Source organism: Nomascus leucogenys, chromosome 14 (genome assembly GCF_006542625.1).
Source record: "Nomascus leucogenys isolate Asia chromosome 14, Asia_NLE_v1, whole genome shotgun sequence".
Lineage (NCBI taxonomy): Eukaryota > Metazoa > Chordata > Mammalia > Primates > Hylobatidae > Nomascus > Nomascus leucogenys.
The window spans coordinates 9,655,931-9,673,718 of NC_044394.1; the positions used below are offsets into that span (position 1 = coordinate 9,655,931).

The 17,788-nt window shown below is 39.4% G+C and overlaps 1 protein-coding gene and 1 non-coding gene across 2 annotated transcripts in view; one reads left to right on the forward strand and one right to left on the reverse strand.

Moving 5' to 3' along the window:
• PPM1D (protein phosphatase, Mg2+/Mn2+ dependent 1D) overlaps nucleotides 1-17,538 on the forward strand; it is a 67,352-nt gene extending 49,814 nt beyond the window's left edge. Inside the window, exons 4-6 of the mRNA XM_030827820.1 lie at nucleotides 882-1,072; nucleotides 9,242-9,484; nucleotides 16,079-17,538. Coding sequence (XP_030683680.1) covers nucleotides 882-1,072; nucleotides 9,242-9,484; nucleotides 16,079-16,636 — 992 coding nt within the window. The 3' untranslated portion in view covers nucleotides 16,637-17,538. The remainder of the gene's footprint in view (nucleotides 1-881; nucleotides 1,073-9,241; nucleotides 9,485-16,078) is intronic.
• On the reverse strand, nucleotides 15,415-15,519 carry LOC115838418. Its single transcript, XR_004033447.1, has one exon. It is a non-coding gene; the product is annotated as a U6 spliceosomal RNA (small nuclear RNA).
• Nucleotides 17,539-17,788: the final 250 nt, after the last annotated feature.

The following is a 17,788-nucleotide window of genomic DNA, read 5'->3' on the forward strand; positions in this document are numbered from 1 at the left end:
TTGGTACTTCTGTTTGTAGGATAAGTTCTCATCTTGTCCTTTTTCTTCAAAATTATCTTGATTAATCCTGGCCCTTTGTGCTTAGCCTGTCAAATTCTACAACAATCCTTTTGGGATTTTGGTTAGAATTACGTTGACTTTGTGGATTATTTTGGGAATAATTGACATCTTTATTATAGTAAGTATTCCTATCTATGAATCTGATTGGTTTCTTCATTTATTTAGATTATCTTTTTAATGTTTCAAAATAGAATCTATAATCTTCATAACAGGCATGTATACCGTTTGTTAAAGTTGTTCGTAAGTTCCTTACATTTGGTTCATTGTTAAAATTAGATTATTTAAAAATTTATATTTTCTATATCTTGCTATCATATAGAAATATTGTTGACTTATATATTGGGTTTGTATTTAACAACTTTGCTAAACTTTCCTATTGTAATAATTTATTTTTGGTTTTCCATGTAGAAATGAAATTATCTGCAAATAATATTAGTATTATTTTCTCCTTTCCATTTTGTATATCCTTTATTTTTATTATCTTACTGTGATGGGAAGGACTCAGTATAGTATTAGAAGAGAAGCAAAGATACAAGGCATAGTTTTCTTATTTCTACATTTTAAAGGGAATACTTTTAACATTTTACCTTTAAGTAAGATGATTATTACAGAATTCTGGTGGATATACTTCATCAGGTTAAGGGAGTTCTCTTTTATTCTTAGTTTGCTAGGAAATCTTATCATGAAAGGAGTTTGAATGTTATCAAATGCTTTTCTGCGTCTATTGAGATTAACTGTGTAGATTTTCTCTTTTAATCTGTTGCTGTTGTACTATTAGCTTCCAACTAATACTTCTTGCTTTTTCTGCTCCCTTCCCCCAGGTGATTTGTGGAGCTATGATTTCTTCAGTGGTGAATTTGTGGTGTCACCTGAACCAGACACAAGTGTCCACACTCTTGACCCTCAGAAGCACAAGTATATTATATTGGGGAGTGATGGACTTTGGAATATGATTCCACCTCAAGATGCCATCTCAATGTGCCAGGACCAAGAGGAGAAAAAATACCTGATGGTGAGACATGATTCAATAACTTGATATTGTTGTCTAAACATTATTTTGGTACTTCTGTCAGAATCTTGAATATGAACTAAGGACATTGACCTTGGGTAGATTTTTGCATTTGCCTGGATCTGCTAGTAGGTAAAACATAGGCTTTGTAGCTCCTACACATTAGAGGAATGAGACAAGAAATATATAACTGAAGTCTAATAACAAAATGCACAACCACTGACTTCAGTATAAATTGGGCTGTGAAACGTTGCTAATTCCTTATTTTTTTAAATGACATAATTTGCATACCATAAAATTTATCTTTTTTTTTTTTGAGACAGAGTCTTGCTCTGTCGCCCAGGCTGGAGTGCAGTGGCACAATCTCGGCTCACTGCAAGCTCCGCCTCCCGAGTTCACGTCATTCTCCTGCCTCAGCCTCCTGAGTAGCTGGGACTACAGGCGCCTGCCACCACGCCCTGCTAATTTTTGTATTTTTAGTAGAGATGGGGTTTCACCGTGTTAGCCGGGATGGTCTCGATCTCCTGACCTCATGATCCACCTGCCGCTGCCTCCCAAAGTGCTGGGATTACAGGCGTGAGCCACTGCGCCTGGCCAAAATTTATCCTTTTAAAGTGTATAATTCAGTGATTCTTAGTGTAGTTCACAAAGTTGTACAACCATCACCACTACTACTTTTTTTTTTTTCCAACTGTCTCAGAGTCTCACTCTGTCACCGAGGCTGGAGTGCAGTGGCACGATCTCAGCTCACTCTAACCTCCGCTTCCTGGATTCAAGCGATTCTTCCACCTCAGCCTCCCGAGTAGCTGGGGATTACAGGTGTGTGCCACCCCACCCAGCTAATTTTTTGTATTTTTAGTAGAGATGGGGTTTTATCATGTTGGCCAGGCAGGTCTCGAACTCCTGACCTCAGGTGATGCCTTGGCCCCACAAAGTGCTGGGATTTAAGGCGTGAGCCACCGCACCCGGCCTCCATCACCACTGCTTCTACTACTTTTTTTGTTTTTTTTTTTTTCCCCCAAGAGATGAGGTCTCACTATGTTGCCCAGGCTGGTTTAGAACTCCTAGGCTTAAGCAGTCCTCTCACCTCCCCTCCTGGGACTACTGTGGTGCCATGCCCAGCTCCTAATCTCAAAACATTTTCATCATCATCCCCTAACAGAGCACATGGAAGTATCTGGAATCAAAGACCCAAAGATGGGTTATCCTTAGAAAAGATGATCTTTCTCTCACATGGGAGGAATAGTAAAGCTGTATTTTGAGGTGGAAGGAGGGGCAAATTGATTGAATTTTTGTTAAATTGCCTCCATTCATTCCAGGCGCAGAGGCTCACACCTGTAATTCCAGCACTTTCGGAGGCTGAGGCGGGTGGATCACCCAAGGTCAGGAGTTAGAGAACAGCCTGGCCAACATGGTGAAACCCCACCTCTACTAAAAATACAAAATTAGCTTGGTGTGGTGGCACTTGCCTATAGTCCCAGCTACTTAGGAGGCTGAGGCAGGAGAATCGCTTGAACCCGGGAGGCAGAGGTCGCAGTGAGCCAAGATCATGCCATTGCACTCCAGCCTGGGCAATAAGAACTAAACTCTGTCTCAAAAAAAAAAAAAAAAAAATTTGCCTCCATTCATTCACTCAATTAACATACTAGGTACTAGGTACAGGGATTGCAAAGGTAAATAGAATATGGTCCTTCCTCAGCACTTACCATATTATTATAAATAGAATGTATAAAAAACTAACAATCCCATTAGAGTTCTTTTAAGGTGAGAGTCATCTTGATTCAGTTTTACAATTTCAGGGCCTGGTGTGTTGCATTTAGTTGGAGATTATCAGGTATCAAAGAGTAACATAAAGACACTTCTGTCTAATGGATTTAGAATTCTTTAATGATCTGAGAGAGATCATTTCAATGGCATAAAGACAAAAGCCAGTTTGTAGTGTGTTGGAAGAACCTATTTATGAACCCTAAAGTGTTTTAAGATGAGTATTGAAGGAAGCATCCGTATAATGTATAATTAGAACAAGTCTTATGAGACCTGGGAGAGTGAGACGATAGAAAACCTCACAAGACTGCATAGGAAGCTTCATGGAAGAGAGTGATATTTAAGCAAGAAAATTTGCAGGCTTGATCTAAGGCAGCAGTGGTTTTTGGGAAAAACACAAAGAAATACATGTAGGCCGGGTGCAGTGGCTCAAGCCTGTAATCCCAGAACTTTGGGAGGCCAAGGCAGATGGATCACTTGAGGTCAGGAGTTCGAGACCAGCCTGGCCAACATGGTGAAACCACCATCTCTACTAAAAATCAAAAATCAGCCAGATGTGGTGACTCGCACCTGTAATCCCAGTTACTCGGGAGGCTGATGCAGGAGAATTGCTTGAGCCCAGGAGGCAGAGGTTGCAGTGAGCTGAGATCGTGCCACTGCACTCCAGCCTGGTGACAGAGCGAGATTCCATCTCAAAACAACAACAACAACAACGACAACAACAACAACAAAACACAAAGAAATACATGAGTAGTAGAATTGACAGCTCTTATGTTTATAAGGAGGAAGAATATGATAGCACCTAAATTTCTAACTCTGGTGACTAGTAAGCTATTATAAAGAAGAAACATTATTTAGGGAGAGATGGGGGAGGTAATTAGTTCAGACACAGGGATGTTGAGTTGGAGGTACCTGTGGTTCCTCTAGATAGGTATCTTCAGTAAGCAGTTATAAATATTTGAGAGAGAGGGGTGGCATGCTCCTATAGTCCCAGCTACTCAGGAGGCTGTGGGAGGATTGCTTGACTCCAGGAGTTCAAGGCTGTAGGGTGCTATGATTGTGCTTGTTAATAGCCACTGCACTCCAGCCTGGACAACATAGTGAGACCCTCATCTCTTTAAAAATAAAAACTTAGGAGGGAAGCCTGGAAATACTAATTTAACAGTTAATGAGAGTTGCGTAAATTGTGGCAATATATGCACTTAGACTGTGTGGTTTAAGAGCACACAATATTAGGGGGACTCAAGTCAGCAGAATTCTAGTGAGCTGAGGGAAAAATATACAGGCAAGAGAGTGGAAAATGGTTTATATAATTGTCTGTTTTCATGGAGCATTGATGGGAAGGGAAACAGGCACACTGAAAAAGTGAGAGGTAAGGGCTCAGTAAGCTGGTGTTTGGAGAGTGGAACCACGTGCCATAGGGAATGTGATAGATTCATGAATTAGAGATTAATGCTGCCTTTAATCAGTTCTGAGGTGCATATTTTCTTTTAATATCTCTGAAATTGGAACACTTTTTACAAATGGTATATCATAGTTCAATTAACAGTGTTTTTGGGTTTTTTTGTTTTTTTGTTTTTTTTTGAGATGTAGTCTCGCTCTGTCACCAGGCTGGAGTGCAGTGGCACGATCTCAGCTCACTGCAACCTCTGCCTCGCAGGTTCAAGCGATTCCCCTGCCTCAGCCTCCAGAGTAGCTGGGACTACAGGCGCGTGCCACCACGCCCGGCTATTTTTTTTTATTTTAGTAGAGACGAGGTTTCACCACATTGGCCAGGATGATCTCCATCTCCTGACCTCGTGATCCACCCGCCTCGGCCTCCCAAAGTGCTGGGATTACAGGCGTGAGCCACCATGCCAAGCCACCACGCCCAGCCAACAATGTTTTTTATTTCTTTTGTGGCACATAAAATGATGCATCCGTAACACAAGGTTCGTGATATTCTACATGAAGAAAACAATCTAAGTGATCCAGTCAGAGTTAGAAAAAAATATCATAGTAAAACCCCTCAAAGTAGGAGGTTGAAAATAATAGAGCAGAAATTAATTATTTAGGGAGATTCACAAAACCCAGAAGGGCAGTCCTTTAAGAAGACACATAAGGCATGATTGATTGTTTCCAGTTCAAGAAAAAAGCACAAAAAAGTTTGAGTGGACATAACTACACTTAAAAATAGAGATTTTTAAAACACTTTAAAAAATTCGAAGTATACTATACATATGACATTTACTATTTGTACTATTTGGAACTGTACAATTCAATAGTAAAACATCCATTTATATTCTTTTTTTCCACCCTTCATCCCTCTCTCCTTACTACCCTTCCTGGCTTCTCATAACCACAAGTCTAACTCTCTCTCTTTGTGAGATCTACTCTAAAAGCTGCCACATATGAGTGAGATCATATCTTTCTGTGCTTGGATTATTTCATTTAGCATAATGTCCTCCAGTTCCATCCCTGTTGCTGCAAATGACAGGATTTCATTCTTTTCTATGGCCGAATACTATTTCATTATGTATGTATATATACACCACATTTTCTTTATCTATTCATGTGTTAAATGGAATTGACGTAGGATGATTCCATATTTGGACTATTGTGAATAGTGCTACAATAAATATGGGAGTGCAGGTATACCTTCAGTATATTGATTTTCTTTCTGTTGGATATATGTATAGTAGTGGAATTGTTGGATCATATGGTAGTTTACTTCTGTTTTGTTTTGTTTTTTTGTTGTTTTTTTTTTTTTGAGGAAGCTTCATACTGTTCTTCGTAGTGGCTGCACTAATTTACATTCCCACTAACACTGAGGGTTCCCCTTTCTGCACATCCTCACCAGCATCTGTAGTTGCCTATCTTTTTGATGCAAGGCATTTTAACTGGGGTGAGATGATACCTCATTGTGGTTTTGATTTGCATTTCTCTGATGATTAGTGATGTTGAGCATTTTTTCATATATCTGTTAATCATTTGTATGTCTTTTGAGAAATGTGTATTTTAGATCTTTTGCCCATTTTAAAATTGGATTATTTGGGGCTTGTTTTGTTTTGTTGCTACTGATTTGAGCTCCTTACATATTGTGGTTGTTAATTCCTTGTCAGATGGATAGTTTGCAGATGCTTTATCCCATTCTGTGGGTTGTCTCTTCACTTTGTTGATTATTTCCTTTGCATTTTAGCTGTATTTTCATTTGTCTATTTTTGCTTCGGTTGCCAGTGCTTTTGAGGTCTCATGCAAAAATTATTTGCCCAGAGCAGTGTCCTGGAGCGTTTCTCCAATGTTTTCTTTTAGTAGTTTCATAGTTTGTGAGCTCAAAGTAAATCTCACAAAGAGAGGGAATAGAATTGTAGTTACCAGTTCTACTAATTGAGATCTTAGATTTAAGTCATTAATCCATTGTGATTTGATTTTTGTGTGTGATGAGAGATGGGGTATAGTTTCATTCTTCAGCATATAGTTATCCAGTTTTCCCACTACCATTTATTGTTGCTCTTGGCACCTTTGTTGACGATGAGCTGGCTGCAAATTGTGTGGATTTATATATAGGTTTTCTATTCTGTTCCATTGATCTATGTGTCTGTTTTTGTAGCAGTACCATGCTATTTTGGTTACTGTAGCCCTCTAGTATAGTTTGAAGTCAGGTAGTGTGATGCCTCCAGCTTTGTTCTTTTGGCTTAGAATTGCTTTGGCTATTCAGGATCTTTTGTGGTTTCATATAAATTCTGAGCTTAAAGAAAAAATTATGTGAAGAATGTCATTTCAATTTTGATAGGGATTGAATCTTTAAATTGCTTTGGGTAGTATTGTCATGTTAACAATATTAATCCATCCAATCCATAAGCATGGACTATCTTTGTATTTTTTTGTGTCCTCTTCAATTTCTTTCATCAGTATTTTCTAGTTTTCCTTTATAGATATTTCACATCTTTGGTTAAATTGCTTACTAGGCATTTTATAATTTGTGTACCTATTGGAAATGGGATTGCTTTCTTGATTTCTTTTTCAGATTGTTTGCTGTTGGTATATGTAAATGCTGCTGATTTTCATATGTTCATCTTGTATCCTGCAGTTTCACTGAATTTATCAGCTCTAACAGTTTTTTGGTGGCATCTTTAGGTTTTTGTAGGTATGAGATCATGTTACCTGCAAACAAGGCTCATTTGACTTATTCGTTTCCAGTTTGGATGCCCTTTATTTCTTTCTCTTGCCTAATTGCTCTGGCTGGGACTTCCAGTATTGTATTGAATAACAGTAGTGAGAGTGGGGCATCCTTGTCTATTTCAGTCTTTAGAGGAAAGGCCTTCAATTTTTTTCCCCATTCAGTATGATGTTGGCTGTGAGTTTGTCATTTTGAGGTATATTTCTACTATACTCATTTTTGATGAGGGGGTTTTATCATAAAGTGATGTTCAATTTTACGAAATGCTTTTTCAGCGTCTATTGAAATAATATGCATTTTTTTTTTTTTTTTTTTGAGAGAGAGAGTCCCACTCTGTCACCCAGGCTGGGAGCACAGTGGTGCGATCCCGGCTCACTGCAGCCTCCACCTCCTGGGTTCAACTGATTCTCCCACCTCAGCCTCCCAAGTAGCTGAGGTTGGAGGATCACTTGAGCCCAGGAGGTGGAGACTGCAGTAAGCCAAGGTCACACCAATGCATTCCAGCCTGGGTGACAGAGTGAGACCCTGTCTCAAAAAACAACCAACAAACAAAATTTTCCACTCATTTTCATCATTCATTTATTTCTATGGGTACTTTTAATACATGTAGGCAGCCGGGCACGGCGGCTCACACCTGTAATTCCAGAACTTTGGGAGGCCGAGGTGGGCAGATCATCTAAGATTAGGAGTTCAAGACCAGCCTGGCCAACATGGTGAAACCCCCTCTCTATTAAAAATACAAAAAAAAATTTTAGCTGGGAGTGGTGGCAGGTGCCTGTAATCCCAGCTACTTGGGAGGCTGAGGCAGGAGAATCACTTGAACCTGGGAGGCAGAAGTTGCAGTGAGCCAAGATCGTGTCATTGCACTCCAGCCTGGGTGACAAGAGCAAAACTCCATCTCAAAAAAAAGAAAGAAAAAAATACATGTAGGCTTATTTCCTGGAGTATATCATTTTCACTTCTGTTCTGTGAAACTTAGCAGATTTTAAATTCATATATGACACTGGAAGTTTTATTCCAAGCCACATTTATTTGCATAAAATGAGATCCTTTTGGTTTTGTTTTCTTTACTCATTCAATTGGTATATATTTGTTCTTTATACTATAAGCAGTTATTGTATTACTTTTTCCTCATATGGGTGACATTGACTGTTTATATATATATATATGAGCTGTTTATATTTCCTTTTCTCTGGATTTTGTTTATATTCTTTGACAATTTTTATGTTGAGTCATTGTCTTCGATTTGCAGAATCTCTTATGTTAGAAGGAATTTGACCCTTTACAGTGATTTTTTTTTTGGACCATGCCTGATCGTCTTGTTTGTGAATTACGTTTTCTAAATAACTTGATGTTTACTTTTTGTTGTTGTTGTTGTTTTGAGACGGAGTCTCGCTCTGTCGCCCAGGCTGGAGTGCAGTGGCGCAATCTTGGCTCACTGCAAGCTCCGCCTCCCGGGTTCATGCCATTCTCCTGCCTCAGCCTCTCCAAGTAGCTGGGACTACAGGTGCCCGCCACCACGCCTGGCTAATTTTTTTGTATTTTTAGTAGAGACGGGGTTTCACCGTGTTAGCCAGGATGGTCTCGATCTCCTGACCTCATGATCCACCCACCTCAGCCTCCCAAAGTGCTGAGATTACAGGCGTGAGCCTGGCCAACTTTTTCTAAATAAAGTTACAGTGAAGGCTGAGTTTCTTGATAAAAATAAAAATAGTGAAATTTAATGACAGGATAAAACCTTGTTTTATTAGTATTTTTTGAATTTAGAAAAGTACTATTTTAACATGGCTAAGGAGACTGGGGATAATATTTGAAAATTTGGGAGCTTTGGCAGGGCGCAGTGGCTCACGCCTGTAATCCCAACACTTTAGGAGGCAGAGAGGGTGGATCGAGGTCAGGAGATCAGGACCATCCTGGCTAACATGGTGAAACCCCGTCTCTACTAAAAATAGAAAAAATTAGCCGGACGTGGTGGCGTGCACCTGTAGTCCCAGGTACTCGGGAGGCTGAGGCAGGAGAATGGCATGAACCCGGGAGGCGGAGCTTGCAGTGAGCCGAGATCACATCACTGCACTCCAGCCTGGGTGACAGGGCGAGACTCCGTCTCAAAAAAAAAGAAAAGAAAAAAAGAAAATTTGGGAGCTTTATTTGGGCCACAATGAACACCAAATATTTAATTTGATATAGATATAGATGTAGTGGCAGCTAAATCTGAGTTACTTTCCTTCTCCTTATTCTTTTGAATACAGGGTGAGCACGGACAATCTTGTGCCAAAATGCTTGTGAATCGAGCACTGGGCCGCTGGAGGCAGCGTATGCTCCGAGCAGATAACACTAGTGCCATAGTAATCTGCATCTCTCCAGAAGTGGACAATCAGGGAAACTTTACCAATGAAGATGAGTTATACCTGAACCTGACTGATAGCCCTTCCTATAATAGTCAAGAAACCTGTGTGATGACTCCTTCCCCATGTTCTACACCACCAGTCAAGGTATATAGTTCCACAGTTTTTAAGTTATGTTTTAATAGTCACCAGTTCTTTGGTTAGCATCACCTGGAAACAATTTTTAAATTCTTACAGGATTTTGGATTTGAACTCGATTCAAGAAAGTGATGTAACTTATTATCAGAGAGCCATCTTTACATCAATACTAATCTGAATGCCAGCCATGTGTACAGCACTAATAAAAAGGTGATTGTGGGCCCTTAAGAATATTATTGTTTGCCATCTAATGCTATGAACATTATTTTTAAAGCATTTAGAAGTTTGTGAAGCACTTAAATACATTTTATTTGAATCTCATAGCCCAGAAGTAGAGCTAATGTTATTATTTCATTTTATCAGTAATAAGCCTGAGAGATTAAACTGTCTAAACAAGGTCATAGAGAATCAAAATTGAGCTGGACTTGAGGATAGCAGACGTTACAACTGGTTGTCTGTTAACTTGTATAAGAAACTTTATTCCTGTTTCTTATCCATGTTAATATTGATTGAGTTTAAGATATGCTTTGAAATAAGCAAATTTTAAGTAGATATCATACTTCCCTTTTTTGGTTTATTAAGAACTCAAATACTTAGTTGTGTTTTCATCCTAATTTTTCCCACCAAAAATTAGCAGTATTGATTGATAATTGCTTTAATACATAGCATGGCTAACCTGGCTTTCTGAGAATGTGTTTTCAGTAGACTGACCATTAAAATGGGAAATGTAGTGAAATCTAATGTCATCTATTCAGGAAGTTTTTTAAAGTGTCAAAGGCCTTTAATTTTGGGCGTTGTAATCCTATAGTCAATACTTGGAAGTGGATTATTACTGCTTTGCTTTCTTTCACTTTACATACATATGGCAAAAACCACATATGGCCAGATAAAATTGAATGTTTTCATTTCTTTTTCTTTTTTTGTTTTTGAGACAGAGTTTCACTCTTGTTGCCCAGGCTAGAGTGCAACGGCATGATCTTGGCTCATTGCAACCTCCACCTCCCAGGTTCAGGTGATTCTCCTGCCTCAGCCTCCCGAGTAGCTGGGATTACAGGTGCCCGCCACTATGCTCTGCTAATTTTTTGTATTTTAGTAGAGATGGGGTTTCACCATGTTGCCCAAGCTGGTCTTGAACTTCTGACCTCAGGTGATCCACCCGCGTTGGCCTCCCAAGTGCTGGGATTATAGGCCTGGCTGAAATGAAGTATTTTCATTCACAAAAGGTTTCTTTTCTTTGAAAACCGTGAATGGTAATGCAGGTTGAAACCCTTTAAAGCCTCTTTATTCTCTTTTCGAAGCTGCGAAAGAACTTATGTTTGTATATTTGCATATTTCTGAATATATGTATGTAATTATTACTTTCATGTTCCCTGATAACTGACCTTTAGGCAGTATAGAGAAGGAGGAGACATTAGGGTGGGGAATAGTGTGAGGAACAAAAGGGCATTCTTAATATTGACCTCAAATAAAAATTATTGCAGTCTGCTGACTGGCATTAGTAAACCCATACATAAAATATGTTTAAAAAATTACTTAAGGCCGGGCGCGGTGGCTCACGCCTGTAATCCCAGCACTTTGGGAGGCCAAGGCGGGTGGATCACAAGGTCAGGAGATCGAGACCATCCTGGCTAACACGGTGAAACCCCGTCTCTACTAAAAAAAGTACAAAAAATTAGCCCGGTGTGGTGGCAGGCACCTGTAGTCCCAGCTACTTGGGAGGCTGAGGCAGGAGAATGGCGTGAACCCGGGAGGCGGAGCTTGCAGTGAGCCGAGACCGTGCCATTGCACTCCAGCCTGGGCGACTGAGCGAGACTCTGTCTCAAAAAAAAATAAATAAATAAATAAAAAATAAAAAATTACTTAAGCCGGGCACAGTGGCTCATGCCTGTAATCCCAGCACTTTGGGAGGCCGAGTTGGACAGATAACCTGAGGTCAGGAGTTTGAGACCAGACTGACCAACATGGAGATACCCCATCTCTACTAAAAATACAAAATTAGCCGGGTGTGGTGATGCATGCCTATAATCCCAGGTACTTGGGAGGCTGAGGCAGGAGAATCACTTGAACCCAGGAGGCAGAGATTGCGGTGAGCCAAGATCGTGCCATTGCACTCCAGCCTGGGCAACAACAGCAAAACTTCATCTCAAAAAAAAAAAAAAATTACTTAAATTCTGGGCCGGGCGCGGTGGCTCACGCCTGTAATCCCAGCACTTTGGGAGGCAGAGGCACGCAGATCACGAGGTCAGGAGATCGAGACCATCTTAGCCAACATGGTGAAACCCCATCTCTACTAAAATACAAAAAATTAGCTGGGCGCGGTGGCTCGTGCCTGTAATCCCAGCTACTTGGGAGGCAGAGGCAGGGAATCGCTTGAACCCGGGAGGTAGAGGTTGCAGTGAGCTGAGATCGTATCGCTGCACTCCAGCCTGCTGACAGAGCAAGACTCCATCTCAAAAAATAATAATAATAATAATTCTGATAATGACCTAATACTACTACTAAAGTAAAGATAAGAAGGCGTATGTTTGCCATATGCAGGTATAGTTATTTGTTAACCCATTGGCCCTGCCCAAATATGGGAAAATATTTAGATTAATTCAGAATAATTAGTATTGTTGGCTCTGATCTAACAACTAACAAAAGACAAATTTCTGCCCAAGAAATTGTTTTTGGTTTGTTTTATTTACTTTAATTGACATAAGGGTGAGTACTCCCGACTATATTTAATTTACATCATTATTAAAGTTATTTCATGTTTAGTAACATAGAGATAAATTTAATTATAATTTGGTTAATGTTGAATAGTTTCAGAGACTTATTCACATTTAGACAAGGCATTTGAGACTAGATTTGTCTGTAAACATGTCAGCTTCTATTTGAATTCTCACATAAATTAGTCTTTGTTTTGGGATGGAGATAGTGGGAAAGCTTTTGTTTAAGTAAGATAGATTACTATGACACACATTTCTTTCTCTGTCCTTTGTTTAGGGCAAAACTAAATTTAGCTATGTTTTACAAGCTAACATCTTTAAGAACGGAATGGGGAAGAGAGCAAAGAGTTTCAGAAAATTAAAACTTAGTTTTAGTTGTGTTTTAGGCACAGTTTGTAATTAATTGTTTAATATTGGATTACAGGGTAGATGGGAGGGGAAAGTTGATCTCTGAAGCAGTGAACATTTTTAAAGTATGTATTTTTAGGGGGTAAGTGTAACCTCAGTATCACATAACTGTTTTATGAACATGCAGGCCTTAGCAATACAAATTAACCTGGGGTATATCTAAGAAGTCTAAACAGTTGCCTGTGCTAACAGATGCAGTGTATTCCCACAGAATGCCAATAAAAAGAGAATTTCCTTCAGAAACATTCAAGGAGAAAGTAGGGGAAGGGAAGCCAGCACACCTGTGGTGTCAGAATAATATTCTGTGCATTTAGGCTGAGCGCGGTGGCTCACGCGTGTAATCCCAGCACTTTGGGAGGCCGAGGCGGGCGGATCACAAGGTCAGGAGTTCGAGACCAGGCTGGCCAATATGGTGAAACCCCGTATCTACTAAAAATACAAAAATTAGCTGGGTGTGGTGACATGTGCCTGTAATCCCCGCACTTTGGGAGGCCGAGGCAGGCAGATCACCCGAGGTCAGGAGTTTGAGACCAGCCTGGCCAACATGGTGAAATCCTGTCTTTACTAAGAATACAAAAGTTAGCTGGGTGTGGTGGTGGGTGCCTGTGATCCCAACTACTTGGGAGGCTGAGGCAGGAGAATCGCTTGAACCCAGGAGGCAGAGGTTGCATTGAGCCAAGACTGTGCCATTGCACTCCAGCCTGGGCAACAAGAACGAAACTCCGTCTCAAAAACAAACAAAAACAAAAACAAAACAACAGACAAGTGATGTATTTGGGCCAGTACCAGATTAGTAACTAGAAATTCTTTGTCCTTTTTCTTCAGTGTCCATTGGTCCTAAAGTCTGTCTGTCTGTCTGTCTGTCTATCTATCTATCTATACACATATACACATATATATACACACATACATATACATGTACACACACATATGTTTTTCAGTAAAGCATATTCATATCTATGATTAGATTGAGATCATTTTAGAAACAAGTTTCTGGGCCGGGTGCCGTGGATCACTTAAGGTCAGGAATTTGAGACCAGCCTGGCCAACATGATGAAACCCCATCTCTACTGAAAATACAAAAATTAGCTGGGCATGGTGGCGGGCACCTCTAACCCCAGCTACTCGGGAGGGTGAGGTGGGAGAATCGCTTGAACCCGGGAGGCAGATGTTGCAGTGAGCAGAGATCACGCCACTGCACTCCAGCCTGGGTGACAGAGCAAGACTCAGTCTCAAAAAAAGAAAAAAGGAAGCTTCTGGATGCCTTCAATTTCCCTTTCATTTTATTTTTTGAACCTCCCTGCCTCCCTTATTTCCCTTTCTTTTTAACTCTAGACAAATTAAAGGAAACATTCCTATCATAAGTATACTTTTATATAGCACTTTTAAGAAAGTTGTATATTCAGGCTGGGCGCGGTGGCTCACGCCTGTTATCACAGCACTTTGAGAGGCCGAGGCGGGCGGATCACCTGAGGTCAGGAGATCGAGACCAGCCTGACCAACATGAGAAACCCTGTCTCTACTAAAAATACAAAAAAAAATGAGCTGGGTGTGGTGGCACATGCCTGTAGTCCTAGCTACTCGGGAGGCTGAGGCAGGAGAATCCCTTGAACCTGGGAGGTGGAGGTTGCGGTGAGCCAAGATCACGCCATTGCACTCCAGCCTGGGCAACAAGAGTGAAACTCCATCTCAAAAAAAAAAAAAAAAAAGGAAAAGTGTTTATAGGAGATTTTATTTCAGAGAAGGATCAGATAAATACGTCTTCATTTGCTGCTCTGCTTGGGCTTTTCAGAATCTATTAGTATTTTGATACATTTGATTGAGAGTCCACTTGAGGAAAATTTTACATGTTTGGGGGAGAGAGTATTTATGCTTTAACTCTGGACCTTGATAAAGTATTAAGACAATGATTTTATGAAATGTTATTACTTTGGAAGAGCTGGGTTTGATAGTAAGAATGTTCTTATCTGGAGGTGAGCGGATATTCTGAGTATATGTAGATTTAGAGCACTACACTCAAAGTAGTGGTGCATATCTAGATTGACATGAAGCATCGTAAAAACAGCATTTTTAAAAACAATAAAGTGCCTTGGATAATTCTCATTTGTTTTCATCAATTGGGAATTTCCCTAACGATTCTCAGTATGGTCCCATGTGTACTACTTTTGTGAAATCACAGGGCAGTATCTAGTGTTTGCAGGATGGGTGCAAAGCAGCATTCATCTGAGTTTCCATTATGACCATTGTGACATAGTTGCTTTAATTTTGTACTTTGCTTTAATAATGTGCTTTAATGTTATATTGCTTTCCACACTGCATACTCAGAAATTAGAATTTAGGAGATAGGATATAAGCCAAAAAACCACAAATTTGTTGCTTATCCTACTGAGATGCTACCATCCCCTCCAATGGTTACACTAGTTTTCACTACTAGAAAATTGAGATTTTTATTTTTAATTTTAATATTTATTTATTTATTTGTTTATTTATTTATTTATTGTGAGACGGAGTCTCACTCTGTCCCCCAGGCTGGAGTGCAGTGGTGCGATCTCTGCTCTCTGCAGCCTCCACCTCCTGGGCTCAAGCAGTTCTCCTGTCTCAGCCTCCAGAGTAGCTGGGATTACAGGTGCGCACCACCATGCCTGGCTAATTTTTGTATTTTTAGTAGAGACGCGGTTTCACCATGTTGGCCAGGCTGGTTTTAAACTCCTGACCTCAAATTATCTGCCTGCCTCGACCTCCCAAAGTGCTGGGATTACAGGGGTTAGCCACTGTTCCCGGCCAAAAATTGAGATTTTTTAAAGCTTTTTTTTTCTTTTTTGAAATAGGGAACGCTTCATGAATTTGTGTCATGTTTGCACAGGGGCCATGGTAATCTTCTTTGTATCATTCCAATTTTAGTATATGTGCTGCTGTAGTAAGCACTTAATGGCATCTTAAAGCAGTTTTTTGATGGTTCTCATGGAAAAATATGACTTTTATGAAAAATAGAGCAATTTAATCAGCATTATGTTATTACCAAACGTAAAATTAAAGTGCACACAGAGAATGCGATACTTTTGATCTTCTCCGTGTTTGGGTACAGAATAGTGGAAGAGTGAATGTGTGCCTATGGTTAATTTTGAGGGTTTGTTTTGAAATCTTGTTCCTTAATGTATCTTTATTTTTGGTTACCTGCCAATGGATAGAAAATACTTGTGACCACATGAATTTTCACCCACTTGAATAGATTACTTTATAATTTCATCTGTTACCCTGAAGACAGAATTCAATGTCATTCTTACCTTTATATTGTCTTCTCACTCAGGTTCCTCCCATTAAACCTTAACACATAGTTCAGTAAATAGAGGTGAACGAATTAGTGAATGCATACCATGTTTTTGCCATCCTACTAACTTCATAAGAAGCCTAATATCACATGCATAGGTTTGTTGAGTTCTAGGATAAATTTTTTTCATATTTGTTTTACCTTCTTATTTTTCAGTCACTGGAGGAGGATCCATGGCCAAGGCTGAACTCTAAGGACCATATACCTGCCCTGGTTCGTAGCAATGCCTTCTCAGAGAATTTTTTAGAGGTTTCAACTGAGATAGCTCGAGGGAATGTCCAGGGTGTAGTCATACCCTCAAAAGATCCAGAACCACTTGAAGAAAATTGTGCTAAAGCCCTGACTTTAAGGATACATGATTCTTTGAATAATAGTCTTCCAGTTGGCCTTGTGCCTACTAATTCAACAAACACTGTCATGGACCAAAAAAATTTGAAGATGTCAACTCCTGGCCAAATGAAAGCCCAAGAAATTGAAAGAACCCCTCCAACAAACTTTAAAAGGACATTAGAAGAGTCCAATTCTGGCCCCCTGATGAAGAAGCATAGACGAAATGGCTTAAGTCGAAGTAGTGGTGCTCAGCCTGCAAGTCTCCCCACAACCTCACAGCGAAAGAACTCTGTTAAACTCACCATGCGACGCAGACTTAGGGGCCAGAAGAAAATTGGAAATCCTTTACTTCATCAACACAGGAAAACTGTTTGTGTTTGCTGAAATGCATCTGGGAAATGAGGTTTTTCCAAACTTAGGATATAAGAGGGCTTTTTAAATTTGGTGCCGAAGTTGAACTTTTTTTAAGGGGACAAAATTAAAAGAATGTACAGTTTGACTTTTTGGAATTCAGCAGTTTTATCCTGGCCTTGTACTTGCTTGTATTATAAATGTGGATTTTATAGATGTTAGGGTATAAGTTGCTGTAAAATTTGTGTAAATTTGTATCCACACAAATTCAGTCTCTTACTCTGATACACAGTAATTGTGACAACAGGGCTAAATGTTTAAAAAAATCAAAAGAATCTATTAGATTTTAGAAAAACATTTAAACTTTTAAAAATACTTATTAAAAAATTTGTATAAGCCACTTGTCTTGAAAACTGTGCAACTTTTTAAAGTAAATTATTAAGCAGACTGGAAAAGTGATGTATTTTCATAGTGACCTGTGTTTGACTTAATGTGTCTTTTAAACATTATTTTTTATTTCTGATTTCATAATTCAGAACTAAATTTTTCATAGAAGTGTTGAGCCATGCTACAGTTAGTCTTGTCCCAATTAAAATCCTATGCAGTATCTCTTACATCAGTAGCATTTTTCTAAAACCTTAGTCATCAGATACGCTTACTAAATCTTCGGCATAGAAGGAAGTGTGTTTGCCTAAAACAATCTAAAACAATTCCCTTCTTTTTCATCCCAGACCAATGGCATTATTAGGTCTTAAAGTAGTTATTCCCTTCTCGTGTTTGCTTAAAATATGTGAAGTTTTCCTTGCTATTTCAATAACAGATGGTGCTGCTAATTCCCAACATTTCTTAAATTATTTTATATCATACAGTTTTCATTGATTATATGGGTATATATTCATCTAATAAATCAGTGAACTGTTCCTCATGTTGCTGAATTTGTAGTTGTTGGTTTATTTTAATGGTATGTAGAAGTTGAGTATCCCTTATCCAAAATGCTTGGGACCAGAAGTGTCAGATTTTTAAAAATTTCAGAATATTTGCTTTATACCGAGCTTTTGAGTGTTCCTAATCTGAAATTCAAAATGCTCTAATGAGCACTTCCTTTGAGCATCATGCCTGCTCTGAAAACGTTTCTGATTCTGGAGCATTTTGGATTTCGGATTTTCAGATTAGGGATGCTTAACC